This window comes from Stegodyphus dumicola, chromosome 9 (assembly GCF_044657685.1).
Source record: "Stegodyphus dumicola isolate Sdum_Otavi_A_Nest chromosome 9, ASM4465768v1".
In the NCBI taxonomy this organism is placed as follows: domain Eukaryota; kingdom Metazoa; phylum Arthropoda; class Arachnida; order Araneae; family Eresidae; genus Stegodyphus; species Stegodyphus dumicola.
Window position 1 is genome coordinate 142,445,290 of NC_140776.1, and position 27,485 is coordinate 142,472,774.

At 32.4% G+C, this 27,485-nt stretch overlaps 2 protein-coding genes across 2 annotated transcripts in view; one reads left to right on the forward strand and one right to left on the reverse strand.

The window, feature by feature from the left end:
- Positions 1–6,745, reverse strand: part of LOC118183323 (cGMP-dependent protein kinase 1-like) — a 509,379-nt gene extending 502,634 nt beyond the window's left edge. The window contains exon 1 of the mRNA XM_085824166.1: positions 6,328–6,745. Within this exon, the coding sequence (XP_085680292.1) occupies positions 6,328–6,690 (363 nt within the window). The 5' untranslated portion in view covers positions 6,691–6,745. The remainder of the gene's footprint in view (positions 1–6,327) is intronic.
- Positions 6,746–26,412: 19,667 nt separating this feature from the next.
- LOC118203215 (uncharacterized) overlaps positions 26,413–27,485 on the forward strand; it is a 216,513-nt gene continuing 215,440 nt past the window's right edge. The window contains exon 1 of the mRNA XM_085824172.1: positions 26,413–26,783. Within this exon, the coding sequence (XP_085680298.1) occupies positions 26,688–26,783 (96 nt within the window). The 5' untranslated portion in view covers positions 26,413–26,687. The remainder of the gene's footprint in view (positions 26,784–27,485) is intronic.

Sequence of the window (27,485 nt, forward strand, 5' to 3'; positions counted from 1 at the left end):
GCAGAACCACTACACCACGAAGGCACGCTAAGAAAGCGGGAGAAATACCTTATAGCTTTATTACCCATTTCATATTTTGAAAACCTTTAATGAATTTCAACGCGAGTAATGGTAACATTGTACGGGAAAAAAAATTCACCAGCACGCGATACTGTGTATCGGAAATTCTAAAAATATGGTCATTTTAAAATTATTTTGTGGCATTGCTTTTTAACTGAATTTTATGATTTAAGTGCGAAGAACATGATATTTAATAAATAAAGGTAAACTACAAAATGTTTAAAAAAACGCCCCTTTAGGCGTAATGTAAATTCTGAAAGCTTTCAGATTTTTTTTTATTGGTTTATTACTTTATTCTTAGACCTTTTATGAATTGTCAGCTGTCGCACGGTGAGGAAATTGACATTACAAAATGTTTTCTTTACGCTTTCATAAATAACCTTTAATCTCTCGATCTGTTCCTTTATTTGTAAATCAATATATGTATATCTCTTTACTTTTTATTACTTTTTTACATTTAATTTTTTGTAGCCATGTTTTATAACATTTAGATGCTCGAAAATAAGTTTGTGGTAATAGTATCAAAATAATGGTAAGAATTCAGTAATTAGACTAGATATAAAAATTACAATGTCAAAGCTGTAGATAATCCAGCGAATGAAAGTATAAAACCCCTGTATCACAGTAGGGACATAGTACACGAAGGCTGTCTGCCTAGGGAAATGGATGTCTTCGTGGTTGACTTTCTAATGTAAAATAGCAAGTGTTCACATTTCACATATGGAAAACCCCAAAAAGCAACCATGCAGCCTGTTCGTTCACTGGGTTGGAACCAGACGAACTAGTATTCAGTTGTCTTTAACCTAATCACACATTAGATCATACAGTGCTCAGCTTTCGGTCATTAAACTATGTGGCTCAGGGAGATTTCGTGTTTTTGAATAACGTGTTTTTTTTTAGTCCAAAGGGATTTGAATCCCGAAGGACTATTAGTTTCGTTTTGGCATTTTGCGTCGGACGGATAAATGTCGGTTCACTTTTCAAACTGTTGCCATAAAATGTTAGAGTCCTGCATTATATTTGAAGAAATTAAATAATGAAAATCTGCGTAAATGTATGTATATTTCTCACATTGTCATAAAACAACGGTACATAGAGTCATCGAATTTTGAATAACGTAATCCTCCAATGAATATGAGCATGTGGAAGACCAAATTTGAAATTTGAAATTTGTTTTATGATCGATTTTCTATTTTTTAAAACTTTGACGAATTTTTTAATAACAAACTCAAGGATTTCAAAGCGAGCAATGGCAACGTTATGCAGAAAAAACCTTTTTATCTCCAGCGCGTGAGTCTCTGTATCGGAAATTCTAAAGATATGCTCGTTTTAAAACTATTTTGCGATATTGCTGTTGCACTGGATCTTATGGTTTAAGTGCGAGGAACATGATATTTAATAAAGAAAGGTAACACACAAAATGTTAAAAAACGCCCCTTTGGACGTAATTTAAAATCTGAAACATTTCAATTTTTTTTTTTTTTTTTTTTTTTTTTTTTTTACATAAATTGAATAAGATACAATTCATTTTAGAAAATCGCCCATGAACGCATTCTTCTAGCCCAGATAGCTTTGAAGAACTTTCCTTAATTAATAATATAATCTAAAAATAATTAATGTGTTTTAAATAATTGTGTATTTAAGTTAACAAAGTTATTCAGTAAATTTAATTTTTACTTTTTGTAATTATTCTCTCTCGATATGTGTATAGCCATATTTCACTTGACTTTGAGAGCCTGAACTGCCATCTTCTCTCCTTGAGTTATTATAGAATTTTTATTCTCGTGTAAAATTGCTCAGAAATTTAACAAGGTGTAAACTATCATTCTTAAATACAGAACCTGTAACAAGAACACTATAAATGAAATTAAAAGTCAAAGCTTTGCAAAAACTGGAAGGTAAAATTGCTATAGCAAACACCGAAAGAATTAGCCTTTTTTTTAGGAAGGGAAGTTTGGAACGAAGAAAAATTTCTGAGAAGAAAGATTTAATAAGAAAATAAGAGGATTGACTAGAAATAAATAAATGTAATAAAATATAAAACAACCTATATAATCCTTTTTAACTGAAAGAGCAAGCCAAAACCAGCAGAAAGTTTATATACCTAATTAGTAGCAAGGTTAAATATAGTTAAGTAACAGAGTAATTGACAAAGCTCTAAAAAATTTACTATATAACTCAGCAATTATTTCTGGAAATTCTAGCTTAATTTTTTATCCGGTGTAATCAGATCAAAAACGTGTTTCTTTATTCACAGAAGGGGAATAAAAATCCTTTCTTAAAATAAATATTTAAAAACTGATTTATAAGCACTGCGGTGTTATTTCTTACTTTTGTACTTTTTTGAAATTAAAGATATTCTTTCACGATTATTGTACACGTACTTTTCTTTTATATCTTTATCATTCCAAAATTTTTTGGGGGTTATTTTCTTTTTATGGTTTCTGAGAAGTTTTCCTTTTAATAAAAATGAAATAAACTATTATGTAAGCAGCACAATTTTGAGATAAGTCTGTACAAGTATTATTATTAATTATAATCTGTACAAGTATTACTATGAATTATAATCTGTAAAGTATCATTGTTATTAATTATAATCTGTACAAGTATTATTACTAATTATAATCTGCACAAGTATTATTATTAATTATAATTTGTACAAGTATTATTATTAATTATAATCTGTACAATTATTATTATTAATTATAATCTGTACACGTATTATTATTAATTATAATCTGTATAAGTATTATTATTAATTATATTCCGTATAAGTACTGTCTGTACAAGAGAGGGCAAATTTATTCAGAAACGAAGTATGAAGCCAAATTCAATCTGAAATCAACTATGAAGCCAATGTCAATCTCAGGTTGAATTCGTCAAATTTTAAATCAAAAGCAACAGCTTAATTTTTAAAATTAGACACTAAATTATATCAACCTTAAATTACGATCTGAAATCAGGAAGAATTTAACATCAGGTTAACAATGATTTCATGGGTATTTAAATCTGAATTTCATCAAATCTTAAATCTGAAATTGATATAGCATATCTTTTCCATACATTATATTAAAACCTATTATTGTTTAAATATTTCAGTAACATATTTTTAAGAAGTAAATAAAAAGTGAAAATTTGTTTTTTAGAGAAAACACTTCACTTAAAAATATTTCATTTACTTTATATATATTAATTATATTTCCACATAATTACTGAAAAATATCTGGCGAATATATAACAGCAGGTATAGGGAACCGAAATAAGCAGATTTCGTAATAGAATCTGTATGTATGGAAACAGCGCACTAGAGTGGTGCAAAAAACTATTGAGTAGTAGGTAAAAGTGTTCTGCTGGCGTAAATCATCATTCCCAAGGTGAATTTCGAGTATTATATTTCGCTACATGAACGCTGAGTTCTGCATTTGTACATACGAGACTGGGGCTAAAACGGGGCAACTGCTCAAGAGGAAGAAGAGGGAACGAATTCCAGGTAATTGTTTTACTTCCATTTACAGCCTCATAGATAAAATCATGCCGGGTGGCTTCGCGTTTGGGTAGCGTTCAATTTCTTTGGGGAATGAAGATTTACGTCAGCAGAATGCTTTTTCACTTACCACTCAAGAATGCCCTCTCACTTCAATGAATTGCTTTGGCACGCACATTTCATTTCAAAATCTGCTTATTGGGGTCCTTCCTACTAGACATGGGCAAAACCGCACTTTTATGGGAGCAGATCAGAACCGTTCTCTCGGTGAACTGAATCTGTTCTTTTTTGTATCTCGCCGTTCACTGACAATAATCTTGATTAAAAAGATCGGAAACTCAACAAGAGTGAATCAGGAAGGTTAGAGAGGAGGGATCGAATAACGAGAAAAAAATCGAACAAGCAATGGGACTGTAAACTGTCAGCGAGTCTGGAACGAAAAATGAAAATAATCGAACAAGCAGTGGGACCGGAAGGATCGACTCAATCAAAACTCGAGTTCCCTGAACTGATTCCTTTCAACTATCATTTTCAGATTCCCTGAAACTTCCTTTCTACACAGAACTAGCCATAAAATTCTAGAATCAAAAAAAAAAATTAAAATGTTGGGAAATGATAAAAATTAAACTCGCTTTTAATATGGGAGAATAAATATGCTTTTATTCTCAAAAATGGGAATTTGATTTTCTTACCAAGCTTTCACCAGTAGCTCTCAGTGGCTGATTTGTGAAACAGCTACAGCTCTTTTTTTTTTTTTTTTTTTTTTTTTTTTTTAGGAATTAATCTTCACTCACTTAGTCAGTAAATCTGTTCTTTGAATCAGTTCGTGAACGTACAGCACGTTTTTACTCTCTACTCACCTTTACATTTTAGCCAGATATATTTTAATCACTCTTTATATTATTACAACTTCACATTAAATGATCCCGGAAAAGGCCTCAGAATATTTCTTAGTTTACAGTCTCGCAAGTATTAAATCTTTTTGTTCATATCCTTAAAAATAAAATACTAATTATTTTAATATTTAATCTTTAAATTAAATATTTTATCCTTAAAGATTTTAGCCTTTAAATTCCATTTAGTAATTTTCAATTAAACTGTTCCTTTGACGAAATAGCTTTAATTTGAAGGTTTGGAATACGGATAAGATCTACCTTAAGAACAACTAATTAATATTTCGAAGAAGTTTTATTATTTTTAGTTTAAACCAAATCGCACCCGATATAAACAGGCGATGTTGCTGACTGATAAGAAAAGCAAACTTATATCTATCATGATGTATGCTTTATTAAATACAGCATAAAGTTAACCATTTAAAAATTCATTATATCGGAATTTCTTAAAAACATTTTGCTGTAAGTATTAATTGATACCATGAATGTCATAAATAATAAGACTGAACAATAACAAAATTTCCAATTCTTCTTGCGTATAATACCAAGTGCAAGAAAATGAAATTTAATAGTTATGATAGAATTTTGTAATAACCTGAGACAGAATTTCGGAAACACGCCAACTGAAACTGTAATAAAGTCTGCCCTCCAAAGAGCTTCAAAATCATAAATTACTTTTTAAGGAATCGTAAATAGTACATACTGTGTCTTATGAATAGGGGCTCGCAAATGTTCAGATAAAACAATCTCCCTCATTTCCTAACACCGCCTCTGATAGGAAAATGTCAACTCTTTGCATGTCTGTTTTTATTTACTTATTTATTCATTTCTTTCAAACGATAATATCCTTTCTTTAAATGTTTTAATATTTTTCTATATTATATCTATTTATGTTCCAAAAAATATTAAGAATGTAGAAACAAAAGTTGGAGTTTCAAAACTGATATTCAGTTGTATTTTAATGTTAATTAACAAAAAAGATACAGTTTTGGGAAAGGACAACACCACCTATTAATTTTACTGCAGAAGAAAAAACGCGAAATATGCGCATAATTTTTTAATTTTACACTTTTAAATTTTTCAATAGTAAACTCTTTTTTATAGTAATTACACTGTGATATGAAATTTTCAATCCGTAATTTTTTTGAAATGTTCTTCCTTGTTGGGGAATAAAACAGAAAAAAAAAAAAAAAAAAAAATCGTTCCATCATATTTCACATATTAAGATAATAAAGTTTGAATTAAATTAATTTGTAAGGGAAACTGACTTGTAACACGTTACACACGGGGAAATCCACGAAGACTCCCATGCCGTCAGCCCGTTCGCGGGATTCGAACCTCGGACCAAACTACCAGTGTTCAACGACTTTACCGCTCGGCCGATTCTACAGAGCAAAAAACGTTATTTAAGCGAAGTATAGAAAAAGTTCATAAGGCTATTATTTAAAAGATGTACATTCTTCAAAAATACAAATGTTACTTAGAAAAAATAATAAACGATTGCAATTACAAAAATTTCATTCAAAAAAAAAAAAAAAAAAGAAAGAAAAAAGAAAGAAAGAAAAAAAGAAAAGAAAAATGACAGTTGTACAAATCAAATTTAATGCCTTTCTTATTAAAGAAAACAATGTATGAAAATGTATGAAATACATCGTATTATGGAATGAATGTATTAAATGTATGAATAGTGTACGAATTATGTATAAATGTATGGATAATTGAAACGAGATGTTAGGATACTTTGAGGATTTGTCGTCAGGCATATTATAGAATGCCTAGAAAATGTATGAAATGTTTATCGTTTTATACATTTCCGGCCAGAATGCCGGCTTTCATACATTACCAGTAACATAGTTTAATAAATCTATCTGGAAATAATAAGAAACTCACTTTCATTTGCTCTACTTCCCTCCGTAGGTCACTGATAATTTGATCCTTTTCTTGCACAAGCCTCTTAAGATTTTCTACCTCTTGTTGCAAATTTGTGTCCTCTCGATCAACTTCTATATCATCCTCATCATCAACTTGTTCTTGAGCTTCCTGGCGCTTTATGGAAGAGAGAGAACTTCCGTGCCCCATGGAGCCCTCTCTAGAATTGACAAGTGCTCTTCGAGCAACTTGCACCCACTTCGACATGCGACTAAAACCACGTCTCAGAGGTGAATGTGGCTTACTTTTCTGGCCGGACCTTGCCCGCACGTCGTCGTCCGGTTGACTAGACTGCAACTCATCGTCAGTTTGCGCTTCGGCCATTCTGTCATCATTTCGGAACTCGGTGAGAACAGTTGAGATTTTCTGATGTTATCACTTTATAAGATCCAAAGAGACTAACAGGTTACTAGGCGACCCGTCTTATGAACGGTAGCGCCATCTATTGACGCATAACCGAGTTTTAGTTGTTAGGAAGATCTTTAGGACTTAAAATTAATTTTCTAAACTTAAATAACTTTATTCAGGTCTAAAAAAGCACTGAGTGATAATTTTTTTCGTTTGTAGTATTTTGTATAGTCATATGTATTATAATATAAATATAATTCGGGTTTAAAAATTGATAATTAGCGATTTTTCGTTTAAAGTTCGAACAAATCTTATTTATCGAATACTGAAAGGTTTTGGAATTTAAAGATTTTGGATTCTAAAATGTTTTTGAATTTTTCAAATCTTTTGATATTGAATCTTTTGTTTAATATTGTTAATTAAAGAAAAATCTGAAATCTTTGTTCAATGAAAAATGAATTTAAATATATGTATTTTAAAAAGACGCCTATATTTTTTAAGAAATACAAATGAAATTTAGTAACAAAAGTACATAATTAAAGTTCTACAAATTTGAGGTTTTCCTGAATATTTAAAAAACATTCTTTATATTTTAAATATTATATACATATATAATATTTAAAATATAATTTGACAAAATATATTTAATATATATAATGAGTATAATTTGACAAAAAAGTGTATTTGAGAAATAGCTAACTTTTTTTAATATTTTTGTTTCATCGTTTGAAAGCAAAGTAAATATGAAAGGGAAAGAATTACATTAAGAGTTCATATAGATAAATACTAGACGCAGAAGAATGTTAAATTATAGAGTGTCTATACCCATTTTTAAAACGATTTCGAGGCAATTTAATTAATATTTAAAACATAAAGAATGTTTTTAAATGTTCTCCTTGTCTTTTCTTCTGGACTATAGGTCTGCATTGTTATTTCCCTGATAGAAGGGCTTTTCGTAAAATTTCCGGGGGTATTGATTCCCATTTCTTTCCACTACTTTCCAGAGTTCATCAATCGTGGTGTGTTTGCGTTTGGAAAGAGATCTTTTCAAGAGACCAAAGACACAATATTCCATAAGCGAAACGAGAGGGAACGTCTCAGGAATACTTTAAAATGGGGTATATGCAACACCTGTATCAATCTTCATTTTTTCAAGGCATGCAGTGTTACTTTTCGAAGTATGATTTGTTGCTTTGCTAGATGAAGTTTCACCCTTTAAAAGGTCATTGGAATAAAAAGAAATAGAACTTCTGTAAATGTTGAATGTAACACTTTCTCTTGCAAGAAATCCTGCAGCAATCTAGCGAAACTTTCTTTGCATTACCAGAACCAGGTCTGTATATTTTTTCTCTGGTTCAGTAATAAATAGACCTTTTTTTATTGCAGTCATTTAATATATCCATGCTTCATCAAGAACCTCAATGCATTTCCATTTATCTCCTGCTAAATAGCTTACACATAGGGTCTAATAATTGTTTTACGTTGAGCCACATGTCTCGGCAAACGTTGGTGAACATTGTGTTTTTTAAATGTTTTAAATTCTAAATCTTGGTTTATTACTTTATTTATTGTTGCTACAGGTGTATTTAAAATCCTTGCAACTTATTTCTGCATCAACGGAATTTTTTTCTTATTTCCATCGATTTAACTTTAGAAACATTTGAAACAGTACGTACCTTTTCGTGTATTCATTTGGATTATTCTTTCTATGTAGAAAATGAATGATGAAATAAATTGAAGGATTTTCCCATTTCCGATTAATAATGTTACTTATTTTGCTCTTAAATTTTAATACCATACGTATCACGACTTTTCTGAATTATGGAATAGAAATACTTCTCCTCGGAAAGCACAAAAACATATACTTTATTCCATAGCTTGCATACATGTGATATTTTGAAAGAACAATAAATTTAAAAGTGGCATGCGATATTTCTCATTTTAAGTAATAAATTTTTTGCCATAAATTTCTATTCCTAAAACATTTCTTTTTTTCTAATTCTTTGTCAAAATCTTTCTAAAAAATGTATAAACATGCTCCGTATCTTTTTTTTTTTAAAATTTGTTAAAGATAATTACGAATTTATATCGAAAATCTTAGCCTAAGAAAAGTGCATCAGTCGCGTTCGTTTTTCATTAAAAAACCTCTGGAGGACATCAATAAAATTAATCTTTTGAAGTTTTAATGGTTTTGAATTTGTAATTAAGATAACTGCATTTACTGTAAAGGAGCGAATCTTCCCTTTCATACCTCAGATTTTGTCATTAATCGTTGTATTTGAATATCCCATCCTTAATAAAAATGATTCCTTCATCCCAATTGACTTATTAATTTAAATTTCTAAAATTACATATAAATAATGTTTTTTAAAACTTAAGCTTTGATTGCAGTTTTTTTTTTTTTTTTTTTTTTTTTTTTTTTTTTTTTCAGACTCTAAAGAGATGAATTACAAAGTTGTACACAGTAATTATGAAAAATATCTTTAAATATAAAAAAGTAAAACGAAAGCTATATATAAACACATATTTAAAATCGAAAGGAAATTACAATACTTTTAATGTTTTCATAGTTTCCGAACTTGAAAACATTCATAAATTTATATATAATGCTAACTGGAGGATTTAAATTCCTTTATAAGTATCAAAACTGTGTTATATATGCATATTTATATGTATATTTCTATAATTAAGTATCAAAACTGTGCTTCCTAAGTACTTTCTTAATTATTTTCATAGTACTGTTCAATTAATCCCACTGCAGTTAGGACTCATTTTATTTCTTGCCTTAGGCAAGTCGAAGTTTTGCTAATCACTATTAAACCCTTTTCATGCTATAGATCATCCATTTATGGATTGCATATGGATTTATTTATGGGCTAGAATATAATTTTTGGTAGACGTGATTGCATCTTATGCTTCATTGCATGATTATACACGTAAGATAATGTAAATTGAAATCCTACCTTATATTTGCAATAACTCTTCATTTTCATTTAAATATTTTCGGTTCTGTTCTAAATATAGTACTAACTGCCTATAAAGGAACTTCTGTAAAATGTATCATTCTTGGATTAATACATGTCAAATGATTGTTACATGAGACTCGTGCCGTAAATTATTTTGCGAACTAAAACTTGTAGAGTATTCATTTATTTTTAATTAACCAGTTATGTTACTAATTCAGAAGTCAAACAACAAAAATCAGCGTTAATTTACAAAACTTTCACAGGACTAGTTTCGATGGTTTTACCGAACCATCATCTTCAGCTGCAAAACCGCAAATGAACAAGATAGGAAATAATGTTTAGATATAATAAGAAAGAATGGACAAGAATAAGCAAGTGGCGCCATCTGTTGGCGAAACCAGAACTAAAACATAATTTCTCTAAAAGCCGAAGGCAAATTTGGATTGGAATTAGGATCGTTAACTAGAACAGAAAGATTTTTATGAATGTGAAATGCCTCTAGAAAATCCAGTTCTCCAATGGAAGATGTTTTTTGAATAATTTTGGCAGCAGAAAAATTGAAAGTGTGATTTTCGGACCAACAATGTTGAGCAACAGAAGACTTCTGTGTTTCCTTTTTTCTAACATATGCCTCATGTTCTTTGACGCGAAATTTTAAGGCTCTCTTAGTTTGGCCAATGTAAATTAAACCGCACTGGCAAGGAATCCTATAAATACCCCAGGAATTCATATCCGGAATGGGGTCCTTGAGTATAGAAGTTGGAATTTTATTGATGGGAGAGTAAACAACCCGAAAGTTAAATTTCTGCAAAATATGTGCAACTTTATAGCTAATTGATGGAAAGAAGGGAATGACAACAGAATTTTTATAATCTCCTAAAATAAGAGTGTGGCTTTTAGTGTGTTGAGATGAGAATTTTTTAACTGCTTGATTAATAATGTTGGGTGAAAAGCCCCTGTCAATAGCTATTGCTTTTAAATAATTTAGTTCTTCATCAAGGGCTAGTTTGGAGGAGCAAACTTGAAGAGCACGGAAAACATAGGAATAAAATGAAGCTAACTTTTGTTTAGTCGGATGACATGATTTAAAGTGTGGTGGAAGGCAAACCGATGAAGGTTTACGGTAAACTGTAGTACTGAAGTTGGATGTGTTACGTGTGACCAGAATGTCGAGAAACGAAAGAGAATTGCAAGTCTCAAGTTCAAAAGTGAACTGAATAGCAGGATCAATAGAATTCATTGTTGAAAGAACTCTATTTAAATCATCTTTATTACCTTCAAACAGGGTAAAAGTATCGTCTATGTAGCGGAACCATGCCGGGAAGTTTAAAGTTTCAAACAATTTTGATTCATAATAATGCATGTAGATATCAGCCAGGATGGGACTGAGGGGGCTTCCCATGGCTAATCCCTCAGTTTGCTTGTAATATTTATTTTGGAAAACAAAATGTGTTTGTTTCAAACAGAGTTGAGTGAGAGAAATTAGCTCATCAATTTCGATGCAAGAGAAATAAAATTCGCGAAGTCTGGTTTCTAGACATCTTAATGCACCCTCCACTGGGACATTGGTGAATAATGATTTTACATCAAAAGAAACCATGAGTAAATTACGAGGAGAAATGTTTTTAACCTTTTTTACAAACTCTACTGAATTTTTTATGGTGTAAATGTTATTGTCTAATAGAGTGGAAAATCTAGAAACTAAATATTTAGCTAATGGATACGAGGCAGTACCTAAATTTGATACAATAGGGCGGAAAGGAATACCACTTTTATGAATTTTGGGAAGAGCATATAATCTGGCAGAATTCGCAACAGATGGGATAAGCGAATGTTTTAAGTTGCTTGAAATGATTTGCGAAGATTTGATCGCAGTTTTTATTTTGGATAAGTCCGAAGGTGAAGGATGTTAATTAGCTTTCTGGCTAATTAACAGTTATGTTAATGTTATGTTAATTCAGTTATGTTAATTAGCTTTTCTGGCTTTCTAGGTTTCTATTTTCCTACCATAATGCTTAGTTCGCGCGTATTCAGATGAGGTAGAAAGAGATGGTATTTAAAGAGATGATATTTAAAGGAAGGTTTTAGATGGTAGAATATTCCGCCTGCTGAAGGCCACGTTGCTAGTGGATTCTCTTGACAGCAGATTATCTGCAGTGTTGCGTTATTCTTGCCATTAGACTTGTGACGCCGACATTAGGTTTTGTAGTCTTTGGGCTAACTTGAAATTTACTTATTTAATTTCAGTTCATTGCGTTTTGATTTAGGGCATAAATGCTGGTTGTTCCTGTAAGCACAAGATGTGCCTACTGTTAACTTTTCTCTGACTTAAAAAAAGGGTCTTTACACCCTTCATAGTCAGACTGTGCTATAATTTCCAAGACATATAGAAATAGCTATTTATTCGCTTAATTTTAGAGTTATTAATTAGCCAATCAAACAATGTCGAAATCAGAACCCTTTCATTCTGAATAAGATTGCATCCTGAGCACATAGTACTTACTTTCTGCTTCACTTACTACCTAGATTTGCTCTCTGTATCTCTTCAAAATTATATTTATAAAAATGGCACGGTACCAATAAGAACAAGGCTCTATTGCACCCATTTGATTTGTCTTAGCTTGATGAATTGCTTGATTAAATAAAGGAAAAGGAATACTTAAATATGCCTTGACTGCAAGTTTGTTCTTCATTACGAATCTTCAAAATACATAAGTTATTATCTATCTTCAGCGAATCTACATTATTTATATGTATATTTACTTTTATTTATTTAATTTACATATTTATCCACAAATGATAACATTCAACTATAAACTGATTCATAATAATTTTATACATACTTATATTACATTATTTCATCTTTTTTTTTCTCTCTCTCTCTCTCTTTCCCTCTAGGGAGAGGGAAATGTAATTTTATATTATATCTTAATTAAACTTAGTAGTGAAGGACGGTGCACTCAAATTAGTAAAATTAAATTGAAACTGTTTTCTGTGATGAAAAATTAAATTTTTTAATGATAAACAATAAGCGAAAATGTATTTTAATTGAATTTAATATAATGATTAAACTGAAAGATATGTGTTTATTATATATGGATGTATTTTAGTATTGCTCTGGCCAATAATTTTTGTAGCGCAAATGGTTAGACATATTGAACTTTGAAATAACATTTTTGTATGGCATAGTTTTGATAATATCATGGGTGGTATTTGATAATAAACTGAGTTTTCATGGTTAAGATTAAAGTTTAAAGTTTTTTTAATCATTTCGTTGCATGAATACCGCTCAGCTATTTAGTTATGCTATATATTCCTTAACTATCTATCCTCTCTTTTTCTCCACAACACTATTCTATTAACTTGTAAAATGCAGAACAGGCCTAAGAGATGAAGTAAGTTCCGCCATGCAAATTATTTCTAGAAAGGGCTCAACAAGTCAAAATATCTGGGAACCACTGCATTAGTGAAAAATGTTCACATTTATTTATAAAACGGATTAATACCTTGTAGAGACATTAGGTATTTTTTGGAAGCAGGCAAGATGAAAAAATTAGCAATGCCTTCGCCGGGAATCGAACCGCGAACCTCTGGAATACGCGCCCATCGTGCAGACCACCACACCACGAAAGCACGCCAAGAAGATGGGAGAAATACCTTATAACTTTCTAAAGTCTTTGTCTCTTTGGGAACATAAATGTTTAAAAGAACTCTTGAAGAATTTTCTTCTAGCCTTTTGAAACAAAACAGAAATCAAAAGAAGGGTGTATAAGACCCTTTTTATCCAAACATAAAAGTTAACAATGACTCAACTTGGGTTACAAGAAGCCACGCACTTCTGGCTTAACAGAATAACGTAATAAATACTAATTGCAAGGTGTGGTAGATTAGCCTAACGCCTCACAGAATACTTTAACGCGCAGGAAGAGCTCTGGTTTGTAGTAAACCGGCGAGACAAGCTTAATGGCTAAAACACTTAACGCCGTATTAGCTCAAGTCGCTAATAATGACAGTCCAGCATGGCCTGGAATAGCCAGACACGCTCTAAAAATAACTTCCGAAACTCTTGCTTAAATAGTACTTCATTCTACCTTAATCTGAATAAACTCTCGCTGTCTCATTTACATTCTGGCATGAAACTCGTGGGTGAAAAGACAGTAACAGAAAAGCCTTTTCAACTTAAAATGAACTATTAGTTAAAATAATGGATAAACCTTACAACCTTCTTAATGAATTTTTAAGAAGTCACAGAGAATTTTTAAATCTTGCATTTTAAGAAAATTTTATTAAGCACGAGTGTCAGATTTTTAGACATATCCTACTGGTACATTATAAAGTGCAATATAAAACACATTGGTCTAGCCAGGAAATATTTTACAAAGATTAGGTACTAATTCAGAAGTCAAACAACAAAAATCAGCGTTATATTTTCAAAATTTTTTGTTGTTTGACTTCTGAATTAGTATTTATTCGGCGTGTTACTGTGCCTTAAAGATTAGGTATTTTAGTATAAACCTACGTCACACCAAAAGTAACTTAGAATTGCATTTTTATAAAGTGTCTTAGTTTCAGTATCAAATGGTATTTCAATAAATTCGTTTTTTAAGTTACAATCCGTGTTTCCAATTTCTGTTAAAAAATGGTGTAAACCGCTTAATGGAATGTGTGCATTTTCAAAATCTTCAAAGAGAAATTTAAGATCATCATTTAGTCTTTGAAGATTCTTTGTCTAGATTTTCAAATCTTTCCACGGAGTCTCAGTAACCCCCAAACTCGAATCGACCTCCTTCAATGTGTCTGGGTGTCTATAGTGACTAGTTTCAATACCTCTGGTATAATTAGTTGAAAGTATTTTTATAAGTACGATTAATTAAAGTTCTGTGAAGAAACACTTTATACGCTTCTGTGAATTTTTGTAATTAAATTTAATGTAAGATTACCTTTTAATGCTTAGCATTCTACACTATTTATAAATTTTAACTAGTAAAAATGGCATAAAAATTAATTAAACAGCAACACACATTAATTGGTCTCCTTTCACAAGATTTTAAGAAATAGTTTTAAAAAAATAGCATTATTTTTCTTTTTTATTTGTTCTATAAAATAGAAAATTGTTTCAAGTATACGTAAATTGAAAAGTCTTTTTAATAGGTAAATTGCGTTAGTGTTTAATTTCGGTAATGCTTTTTGGTTAAAATGAGCAGTATTTTAAAGAAGCATTAGTCGAAACGCAAACATTTTATAGTAATGAACTGCAGTTCGTTATCATAATTTGTTTACTTTTGTAATGCCAAACCGAAACATTGTATTGTTATGGAAACTGCAATACTGTAATTTCGTGTTGTTATGGAAACTGCAATACTGTAATAAAAACACGATGCATAAGAAAGCAAATTACGATTTATTTAAGACAGACGTACACCTTTCGATTTGTACCTCATACACTAAGTCCTGAAACTAGGAAGTTGAGTGCGCATATTAATTCAACTAAATGATATCAACGTAAGAAATTTTGAAGAGTTTGTTGTAAAAGGCGCAATTTTGGGAATTTTCTTTTAACCTGCGGATCTAAAACAAACAGCATATTTCTATGATGTCAAGAAAGCGTAACATCATATAGGTTTGTCGAAAATTGTGTGATTATTAATACTTTTAATAAGAATGTCAACTGTAATTTCAGTTAAAGTATCTGGAATATTTAAAAGATATCGATAAGCGTACGTTTTAAATAGAAACAGAATAAAAACTTTAAAGAAATATTGTATAACAAAGGACACTTCAATAAAATTTGTACTAATGTCGTCAAAGGAGAATTATGAAAACTTAAACGAGATATCCTCAAGAATTTGAAACTGTTAAATTCTGCGTAAATCTTTCAGAAATATATTTTTCTTATGTAATTAAGTTATTCGGAAAGTCATATATTCACAGTCTAGTATTCTGAGTAGAGGAACAATGTATGTCACGGTTGTATCTCCAGAAAATCAAGAAACGGGAAAAGATGTTTATATACAAAATACTAACCTACGCTTTCTTACTGAAATACTCAACTGCGTATGTATCATACCAAAAGGAAATCTGTGCAATAAGAGAAAATTATTTAAAGTTATTTTCGTTGTTTTCCACCACATAGTTGTTTTATTTTTCACTCTAATAATAATCAGGCGCTCTGAAGTCTTGGACATCCGGCTTGCAGCATCTACGCTCTTCTTAGTGATATTTCCGTTAATTAGCTTGTATGTGATGAGATCTAAAGTCAAAGATTTGAACACTTTAATTATAGATATTCAAGAACTTATGAACAGCTTGAGTTATGGTGGCTCCAGGTATCCATACCTGAGTGTCAGTAGTTGCATTGTTATTGTTGCGTTAGCATTTCTAAATGCTTTGCTTACCGCTCACAATCAGACAGTAATAAAGGAAGAAGAAGAGTTTTTAAAACAACAGTTAGATTCGGAAATCAACGCAACTGCGTTATATATTTATGTCCTTTTGCTGTATACTTACGATTATTTTGCTTCGTTTTCTCTATTTAACCTGCAGACCTTAATCTTTGGTATATTTTGTGCGTGCTTCAGAGATGTAATCGCACTTTACAATTCAACACTAAAAAAGAAGCATACGAGTAATGAACTTATGAAGGAATTCTTACTGTACAGACGTATTCGAAAATGTCATGACTTCATGCTTCGATGTTTTTCAATAATTATATTTCTATCCCTTGTATACTACTTCATTGCTATATTTGGTTTTTTCGCAGGTAATAACTTTTTAAGACCTATTGAGAATAGTTTTTTCATTCGCATTTTAATTATGTTACCAAATTGCTTCATTGCAATTCTATACACGAATTTTAGTGCTTCTTCTGTCTATGAAAAGAGGCTTGAGTTGAAACAGACATTGAAATTGATGTATGAGGAACAATTGCTGCGCTATCCATCATCTCAAACTGCTAGTCTCTTGAAGTCTTTTGCTCAAGATGATCTTCCACTGTTCACAGGTCTTGGCTTATTCCAGCTCAGTCGCAGTGTTTTATGCTTACTTCCTTTGGTGCATTGTTAGCGTACAGTTTGCTAATAATAGGACTCGGTAATTAACTGAAATTTAAATTGAAATTTGAATTTACTTATTTTAAATGGCCAGAATCTTTATTTAATAGCCGTTAGCCTTGCGCCATTATAATGGTCGGAATTGGTGGCTATTTCATTATGGAAGCACCTAATAGGTGACCATAATGACCGTAATGGCCGTTGCCTCCTATGAAGTTACGGTCAGTTACAACCATGCCATCTCCGGGATTTTAGCCTGCGAACGCTACGCTAACCTAACGCTACGGCATTCAAAGTCACTACCCACTATACCGGCTGGGCGGCACATTCATTTGTGTAGCAGGGCACAGTTCACCCTGTTCAATTTAAGACAAACCGTACTACAACCTAAAGCGTGTAACCTAAGCTTTCTGGCACAGGAGAAACGAAGAAATATTGTACTGGTCTTAAGGACTAAAATATGAGTTCTGGCATCGGCTACTGAACTGAATCATGAACACCTGTTAATGCACTAAATAAATCGGTCAAAAATAAGAAGCATGTGGACTCTACTACTCCTCATCAAATGATCCGGATAACAGCTGCGTAGTCTTTGAAGCAATGAAGGTCCAAAAATGTAGGTGGGCCAATTCAGGGACTCCAGACAAACCAGGCACTGTCATTATTGGAACTCAGGAGCAATTTAATGAAACTGAGCCACAGTATACAACGCATAATAAGGTATAAAATAACATGAAAAGAAATTAGCAGACAATTGTGTTAAATTAGCATATGTACAAAATGAACAAATCAGATGTGTCAGTTTGGTATAGGAAAATTACCTTCAATATAATCTCCCCTAAAAGCAATAAAACACATACAGCGATGTGCGATGCTGCCACTTATGTAGTTTATCAGTTCCGTAGGAAGTGAGAGCCATTGCTATTACAAAGCAGTTGCAAACGTGGAAAGAGTCTGAAAAGGAAAATTGAGAGCAGCTATACATCTTCCTAAAGCATCCCAAACATGCCTGATAGGATTCAGGTCCGGTGATCGATCTGGCTACTTCATACGTTGAATTGTTTGCTGCTGAGCATAATCATCCACGATGCGAGCCCTGTTTGGTCTAGCGTTGTCGTCCCGTAGCAATAAATTATCACCCATTTCCCAGCGTAAGCATCGAGGATGTAACATAAGCATAAATGATGTCATCTATATAGGTCTGAACATTCATGGTTCCACTTGGAAAGACATGAAGGTCTGTGCATCCATCCAAAGAGATGCCACCTCAAACACAGATACTGCCTCCGCCGTATGCATCTCTTTCATGGATGTTTGATGGATGATAACGAATTCCAGGTCTCTCCAAATCAAATTACACCTACTATCGCTTTAGAGGCTAAACCTAAACTCATCCGTAAAGAGATCGGCCCTCCATTAATCAGCTGTCCAGTAGATATGTTGACGTGCTCACCTCAAACGTTCTCTTCTATGACGAGACGGGCGCAGTAAGCAAATGGCTGGTCGCCTTGCGTACAGACCTACATCGTGAAGCCTTCTACGCACAGTCGACGTCGACACCAACCTTCCAGTGGCTGCAGCAAAGGAGGATCTGAGTTGAGTCTGAGTTGAGGTTCCATTCCCTCGTGCGCATAACAACAAATATCCGTCATCAGCGCTCGTCGTAGCGGGTGGCTGTCCTTAGCTGAACCCCTTGAATGTCGAATCTGTAGTTAGAAATTGATGTCAAAGTGGACCACAGAAGGACTCACATTTAGGCATGTGTCTGACTTCTGTTTGACTTTCTCCTTCCTCTAGTCTCCCAATAGTCTCCATCGAACTTCTTCGGGAAAATGATGTGTGGAAGTCATTGTTACAAATTGGCTACCCCAAATTTCTTATCTCAGTATCACAGCAAAATTTGTAGGCTTGCTCTGAAACGTGCAAATTTATGCTCCTCTCAGATATCGTAGTTGGATTTCTAATCTGCATACTGCAGTTTTACTCAGCAATTCTTATTTGACAACATATTCAAATTTTGTACGGATTGTCATATTTTTGAAACGAATTATCGATAGTTTTGTGATTTTTCCTTAATTTTTGGAAACCAGTATATATTTTGCACTAACTAAAATAAATCAAAAAAATAAAATCTCTTTCACAAGGAAATATAATGTTTAGTCTGAAAGAGCACATTGACTTAGTCCAAATTTATGCATTGTAGAGACATTAGGCATTTTTGGAAGCAGGTAAGATGAAAAATGAGCCAATGCCCTCGCCGGGAATCGAACCACGGACCTGTGGAATACCGGCTCAGTGTGCAGAACCACTACACCACGAAGGCACGCTAGGAAGGCGGGAGAAATACCTTATATACTCCACCTTTTAAAGGGCGAATGGTGTTTTTAGGGAACCCAACTGCCAAATCCTGGGTGCAGAGAATCATCATCCAATACCCTTTTAGTTCGGGCGCCACTGTAGAGACATTAGGTTAATTTGAAAAGCCGGAGAGATGAAAAATTATCAACCGCCTTCGCCTGGAATCGAACCACTGACCTCTGAAAAACAGGCCCAGAATGCAGAATCACTACACCACGAAAGCACACTAGGAAGACGGAAGAAATATCTTATAGCATGCTTGCAAAGAATTTCTTGATAACAAATAGAAAAATATCTGAAATATATTCTGAAGCATTTCGATCATTCTCCATCATAAAAAACAAAAACTATTCAAAATAAGTACAGATAGACTTACAATGTGCAGAGATTCATGAACTGCCTACGTGAGAAATTCAAATTCCTGTGATTATCGTATTAACAGATTATCCTTCTCCTCTCTCTTGCTCTCTAAGACCTGAATTGGTAGTATCTTCCATCAGCTCAGCTTTTAATGACAGTCATCTCCAACCATAGACGTTACCGCCATCATCTCTCAGTTTTCCAGTTCTCTTATTATCTTACTGTTAACTTGAAGTATATTATAAGCTACTTTTTTAAAAATTTTACTATATAATTTCTATTTTTAGTTTATTTCAAACTTAATTATTCAATTTCAAGATCTCTTTGCTACGGTTTGTCTAGTAAATTCTAGGTCAGGTATGTACTTCTTTGTGCGGCTGCTAACTCGCTTTGACATGTATGTAGTATGGTGTAGTCTAAAACTGTTTATCTATGAATGAGTTATTTTAGATCTGTTCCTGCTACCATGTAACTTTTAGATGATTCTGTGTCCAAGAAATATAATTCCAAAGGAGGAAAAACTTAGCCGTTTCTCAAGATTTCTACTACAAGTGCTCTCGGAGGTACATAGCTGAAGAGGAATGCCGATGTTACAAGAGGACAATGATCTGGTTATTCTCAAAAGCCATGGGAAGTGGCCCATAGAATTTCCCCATCGGTAGATAGAACTCATTATTATGACAACACTGACAGCTTCGTAACAATATTATGAAATTCATCTACCATGATTTTTATGTGATGACTATTGACCACCATAAATAGTTGTCAATAATCATCATGTAGAAATCATGTTTGATCTCCTGCAAAATTTACCATTCAGAATTCGAAAGAAATGGATCCATTCCTCCTTTCAGCTCGCACAGTAAAAAGGCTTGATGCTCGATCCAGACACAGTGATCAGAGCTGTAATATCCTTACAGGAATTTACACTCCACCTACGGAATGTTCTGAGGCAAATAAGTCTACTGGGCCTCAATCATGAACTCGAACCAAAGATCTGCTGTTAATTGCCACAAGACTTTGTTTGCGATCGGCAAAGATTCTTTCTAGTGTGTAATTTCGGTGGAACCTATAAAATTTGAAAGAAATGGATCCATTCCTCCTTTCAGCTCTCACAGTAAAAAGGATTGATGCTCGATCCAGACACACTGATCAGAGCTGTAATATCCTTACAGGAATTTACACTCCACCTACGGAATGTTCTGAGGCAAATAAGTCTACTGGGCTCAATCATGAACTCGAACCAAAGATTTGCTGTTAGTTGCCACAAGACTTTTGCGATCGGCAAAGATCCTTTCTAGTTTGTAATTTCGGTGAAACCTATAAGCTTTAAGTTTGGAAATCAGCAAGATGGCGCTGCATAAAATTCCTTACCCTATATTATATATATATATATATATATCTCACCGCGAATTCGCTGCAGTCAATAACAGCAATAAGTAAACAACTGAATTGAGATGTTTTCCTCCGGCTTTTATAAGCTTTTTAATCTGTCACGAGAAGCTTCTCGTAATCTCTCGAGTTTTCTGGAAAGCGAAGGAGTACAATTACGAGATATCTATTTATTAAATACGCGTATTTTAACTTTTCTGGCGTAGCTTTCTTTTCAAATAAGTCTCGTATTGCATTGCACGGGGATATAAAACAATTTTAATTAATTCTACTAAAAATAGCTAAATACAAAAACCGTAACAATATTATTGTAATACTTGCCCCGACAAGGCTGATATGCGTCTTGGAAATTGTTACATTAAATATCATGTACAGAAATATTACAGAGATTAATATTTAATAAATTATGCTTGTAAAGGTGTAATTGTAGTTTCGGAGGTTAAATGTTAAAATATAAAAATTTTATACATTAATTTGTGTGTATAATAATTTTAAGTTACTGGTAAGAAATGCACAAAAAGGCTGCGAAACATCTAGAAACTATCTTCTGCCACACTCATTGCAAATCCTAATATATTTTGCGAACTATTATATACATTCCATTGTATATAACAGGCGTGGTCAACAAGTCCATCGCGATCGACCGGTCGATTGCGAGGTTAATTTTGGTCGATCGTCGATCGCTCGCAATGACTGGAGTGGAATTCCGTATACAATGGACTTTGAAGCGATTGTAGAAGACAAAAACCTTTTAGCAATAGTTTAATGCGTTCTGGGAATTTGCCGAGGTCATTAATTCCTAGAATTCTGACAGCCTGACACTGCCATCTCCGCCCATCCATCACAATACATTTTGACTTATGTCTTACATAAGTCAAAATTGTCATCGGACGCAACTGTTACGGCTCGACTCATCGAAAAACACAGTCAAGTTAGCTTGAATATTTGGTAGTGTCATACGGTCTTTTGTATTAACACTATTATTATTAATCAACATTATTTATCCTCAGTGCCCGTTTTGGGTTTCACTTTGGGTTTCACTTTTTCTTCTGCTTAAAATGTAAGTACCTTTTCTTTGGTTTAAATCAAATTACATTTCTTACATATCTATTTACTTGATAAGTGAGCATTCTCGGCAATAGATCTCTAAACTGCGGTTATTACACTGAGAGAAAAATGAGGGACAGTATTACAAATACATTAGGAATAACAATAATTCTATTTAAATTAAGATTTCAGTATTTAAACCGTAATAAATATATTGTAACTTTAACATACTTCTTATAAATTTTAAAATATCTTTATTAGATTTTAATACACTTGTCCGATCGTAGCATGCAGTATAGTTATCATTTCTCTCAATGTAACGGAGATAATAGCCGCAGTTAATGAGTTTTGAATTTTCTAGAAAAATATTTAATTGAATATTTATTCTTTAAATTGTCATATTTTGTATTCTAGTATACCCATGAACAAGAGTAGAAAACTGAAGAAGTCGAAAACTTATGACTTCAAAGAAGAATGAGAGCTCGATTACTTTTTTACTATGTTGAATGATAAATGCTGTTGTTTAATATGCCTTACCTCAGTAACCATTGCTAAAAAGGGTAATATGGAGAGAATATATTTTAGCTTTACATAAAAAAGCATCAAACAAATTATCCACCAAATTCTGAAATGAGAAAGCACAAAGTTAGGGATCTCAAAACTCAATTCACAAATCCACAAAGCGTTTTTATAAAGCCAAGTTTTAAGTCACAAGTAATAGCTGCTGCATCATTCAAAGTGAGCTACCTCTTAGCAAAAAAAATTTAAGCCATTTTCCGACGGTGAATTCGTAAAGGAAACTTCTTTAGAAATGTCAGATTCAGTTTTTAACGATTTTAAGAACAAGAGTGAAATTGTTGCTGCAATTCAAGATTTACAATTGTCTCGAAACACAGTGATGCGACGAATTGAAAGGATGAGTGGGAATGTAAAAGAGCAGTTATATAATTATATTAATAGATATTCTTGTTTTTCCCTTTCAGTGGGATCAATCGACAGATATAGGGGGTACAGATAAATTACTTGTTTTCGTTCGTATGTTTTTAAGGATTTTACATCTAAAGAAGAATTGTTGGGTATGATTTCTTTAAAGGAAAGGACTAGAGGTGTAGATATATTCAAAGCCTTAAAAACTTATGATTCGAAAGTACGTACCACTTTTTAAATAAGCTCAATAACAACTGATGGCGCAGCTGAAATGATAGGTAACATAAATGGATTTATAGCCCTAATGTCAAAAGGAAGATGAATTCCCTGCCTTTGTAAGCTATCACTGCATAATTCACCAGAAAGTGTTAGTTAGGTTGTATGGTTTATATTTATTTTAACTAACATTTAAGTTTAAACTATCTTTCCTGTCAAGCCTTACTTTCCCCTGGAACTGCCAATGCCAGAGTATGTAAATTTTAGTAGAACGCGCAAGGATTCAAATTATCGGCGGAAGTATTCTGAGTTAAATAGAAAGGAAACGAGTTCGAGGTGTGCTGTTCTTACTTCACGAGCGCGGAGGTAGTTAGCCAGAAATTGAAGAACCCCGCGTTTCGGCCTGTATGCTTGCTTGGAAGTATTGTTAATCGTTCAACGTGATCTTCAAGTTTGCTGAATTAGCAGCGGTATTGTAAAACGCGGTGAGGTTAGTACTTTTAGAGAGCCTCGTAGTTAGAGTCTTGTCTTTAGTTTCTTTTCAGGTTATTATTTTTATTTGACCGCCGAGTTGGCGCAGTTTGTGAGCGTCAAGAGCACGCACTTGTAATTTATTACATTGAATAAAAAGGGACTTAAACCTTTAACAAGACTCTGTCTTTAATCCAGTTTCAACAGTCACCTCTTGGTTGCGTGCAAGTTGGAGGCGCGCAACGCTACAAGGTAGAGACTAAACACTAAAGAGGTAAAGGCATAGCATATTTAAAATTGTTAATTCAAGTTGAGGAAGTTAACTCAAACGGCTTCTCTTCCAACTGCAGCTCGATGAAAGCCAACCTGGATTATTACTTCATACAGATGTCAGACGGCTAAGCAGAGGTAAATTTTTGCAGCGATTTCGTGACTGATTGCCTGAAATTATAGATTTTCTTCACTAACAAGTTGGAAACTGTGAAAATTAAAATGAAGAAACTTGACTTAATGACTTAGCGTTTCTTACTGATCTTACTTCAATATTAAGTCATTTAAATTTAGAATTACAAAGTAAAAATAAAACAGTAATTGATATGATCAGCTGCATAGACGCATACAAAACAAAATTTATTTTGCTAATAGAAGATATGCAACAAAATAATCTGAATCATTTTCCAAATATGGCGGATAACCTACAAAAACACAAAATTATAAATTATAAGATCGACAAATATGTCGTGGAAATCTAAAAAGTACTTGAAAATTTTGAGATAAGATTCGAGGATTTTGAAAAAATTAAAGAAATTGTGGAATTCATATCTTTTCCTTTTTAAAAAGATTTAAGTGTGAAACGCATTAACCAAAAAATTTCAGACATATTTCATATGGATCAAAAGGCATTAGAAAAGGAAATTATAATTTTACAAACTGAATCTTACAAGCCCGAAAATACGAAGAAGATTTTTGGAAATATGTCAACCAAGAAAAATATCCCAGTATCACCAAATGTTGCAAATATATCTATTCTTGTTTCGGATCTACATACCTATGCGAATCGTCATTTTCGTACTTGAAACTAACGAAGAATAAACAACGTTCTGTTCTGACTGATTCTCATACTGAAGACTCATTATTATTATCTTTGTCAGGAGATACACCTAATTATGATTCCTTGGTTAGGGTCATGCAAATCAATCTCCCTATTGATGTTAGGGCAGTAAAGTAAATTCTAAATATGTCATTATTTGTAGTTACTTTGAATTAATAAATAATGTTAATAATTATCCATGTTCTTTTTTTTCCTTTCACATGAGTTTTTGAGATCTTTTGTTGTTGTTTTTTTGCATACGTAGATAAACCTTATATTTCAGTCCGAGGCGATTTGTCGTCTAGCATTCTGTAGAAAGCCTAGACAATGTGTAAAAAGTTTGATAGTTTCATACATTGTCGGCCAGTGTTCAGCATTCTAAAAAATGCCTAGGTGTAGAATGCTGCATTTTATTCTTTGCCAGTAACGTTTACAAATTACATTCACGCTAACAAAAGGTCATAAGTACCGATGCAAAATTTACTGTACAAGAAATATTATTGAAGGTAGGAAAATTATATTATTTTCTTTCAGTCTATAAACGGACAAAACTTTCCGGTAGACCTTATATCACACCAGAGAATTATTTAGGTTTCATTATTGTATACCAAGAATAGATACTAATTTTTTATTATTTTAATGTTCTCAAAAATGTTTCTTTATTTTGTTCCTATCATTTCTTATTTGTGTTTAATCAGCCCCGTTAGATGTTCATTTGCATAAGAATATCTAAGAAATATCATACAAAGTTAAATCACTTTCAGAAATTTCATTTCATTTTATGCCATTTTTTCAATTAAGCATTTCAAAATAACTTTTATTCAAAACAGTATTATCAGCAGAAAGAAAAAAACCCAGGCGGCTGAAAAAAAAAAAAAAAAAAAAAAAAAAAAAAGAAAGAAAAAAATTATGATTGCAAGTAGAAATTTTTTATGCTTGTTGGTAAGTTGGAAAATAGAAGTATTCAGAGTTGGAAGATGATCACAATACTAAGAGTTAAATTAGAAAAGCCTCTGTTTTTAACTTTTAAATGTGCAATATGGAATTTAGCATCGCTAAACATTTGCTATTATTATTATTATTATTTTTAATTTACAAAAATATACGAACTATACAAATGTTTTTCTCTTCCCTTCTTAAATAAAGATAACACCTATTGTGCCAATTCATGAAACTGAATCTTTACTGCTGGGGAAGGGCTACACTCAATTTCTTTAAATTTAATTTTTAAAACTCATTTTTTGTTTGAAAGAACATAGAATAGAAATGAAATGTTTTTAAATAAAAAAAATTTCCAGTATTTTGGTACACATGTTCCAAAAAAATACCAGAATATTAGAAAACCTATTTCATACAGTTCGAGCAAAATCAAATGCACATAAATTCTTACATCGTATACGTTGCCGTAAATTTCTTGGCTGCATCTAGAATGATTTTGATGGCTACTTACGTTGTATTAAGAAATCTATTTATTATACATAAAAGACTTTATGTATTGACATAGAGTTTATTTAACGCACACACGAATTTATCTTAGTGACAGCAATAAACAATGAAATGTTTAAAAACCGAAACCAAAAGTAGGTAATTGTTATACAAATCCACAACAGATGGCGCTACTTGTTAAAACTTTATGGAAATGTCTGAAGTTTCCTGCACCAGCGCACGAATAAAGAGGATATAATTGCTACAGTTGCGTACAATAGATGGCGGTTCAAGTTAAAAGTTAGAATTACGTCATTTTCAACTCTTTAAATCCCGCCCACGGTTTGAGGTCACGTGAACAACCGACCTTGTTGTGCGAGAAAACCGCGACTAACACAGTGTTTGGGCGTGTTCCTCGTGCACTATAGCAGGTTTGGCGAGTTTCTCTCGAAAGTGGGCTACTAAAAAAGGATTTTTTCGCTTCCTATCCCTTCCTCCTTTAAATCACTCTCGGTTTGTTTACTAACTTCAGTTCTGAGAGAACCGGCAACGTGAAAATATCTGTAGCTTTTCTCCACGAAATTTCTCAAAGCTTTCGACTGACATTTTTTTTAAACCGTTGTTGCAATTTTATTGTTGCCACATTAAAAATTTTAATCAGGATTTCTTGAGATGCCGTCGGTTTTTGTGACCCTGGTTGGGGGCTCCCCGTGGGGGTTCCGGATTCAGGGTGGGAGGGGCACAGGACAACCTCTGCGCTTATCAAAAGTAAGTCATGAATAATTTTTTAAATCAGAAATTTTTGCTTGTGTCTTATATTATTATTATTATTTATTACTATTAATATTTTCTTTCTATTAAATTCTACTAAAAAACTGTTAATAGTATTATTTCAGCTTCCCAAATTGAAGAAAAACTGAAGTTATTTATTTTGCTTATAAAAAAGTCATTGTATGTTAATTTGGTCTTTGGTTAAATCTTATTGCAGTTGGTTAAAAGTTTGAGTGAAAAATGTTTATTGTTATACGAAAATACTGAAATTAATTTGCAATGCTTCATATGAGAAGAATTTAACCTAATGGCATTTATTTATCTCTAAAAACATCATTTGAAATCTAGTGCATCATTACAGTTTCAAGTAAAATAAAAATTTTATTTTCCGATACTGTTCTTTTTTCTTCATCCCCCTTTATTTTATTTTTGTTATTATTTGTTGCCAAAGTTTTAAAATATAATATAGTGTGTCTTGTGCTATATTTCTAAGTTTTTCATCATTTATTTGTATTTTTTCATTAAGTAATATTTGTTTATATTTATAGAAGATTAAAAATTAAGATATATATATATATTTCAAAAACAGAAAAATTCATTTGAATTTTTTAACACGAAAAGAACGAAATTTTGATCTGCAGTGTTTTGAAAGAATCTAAAAATAGTTTTCTATGTACTGTAGCGGATGCGATGAATTCG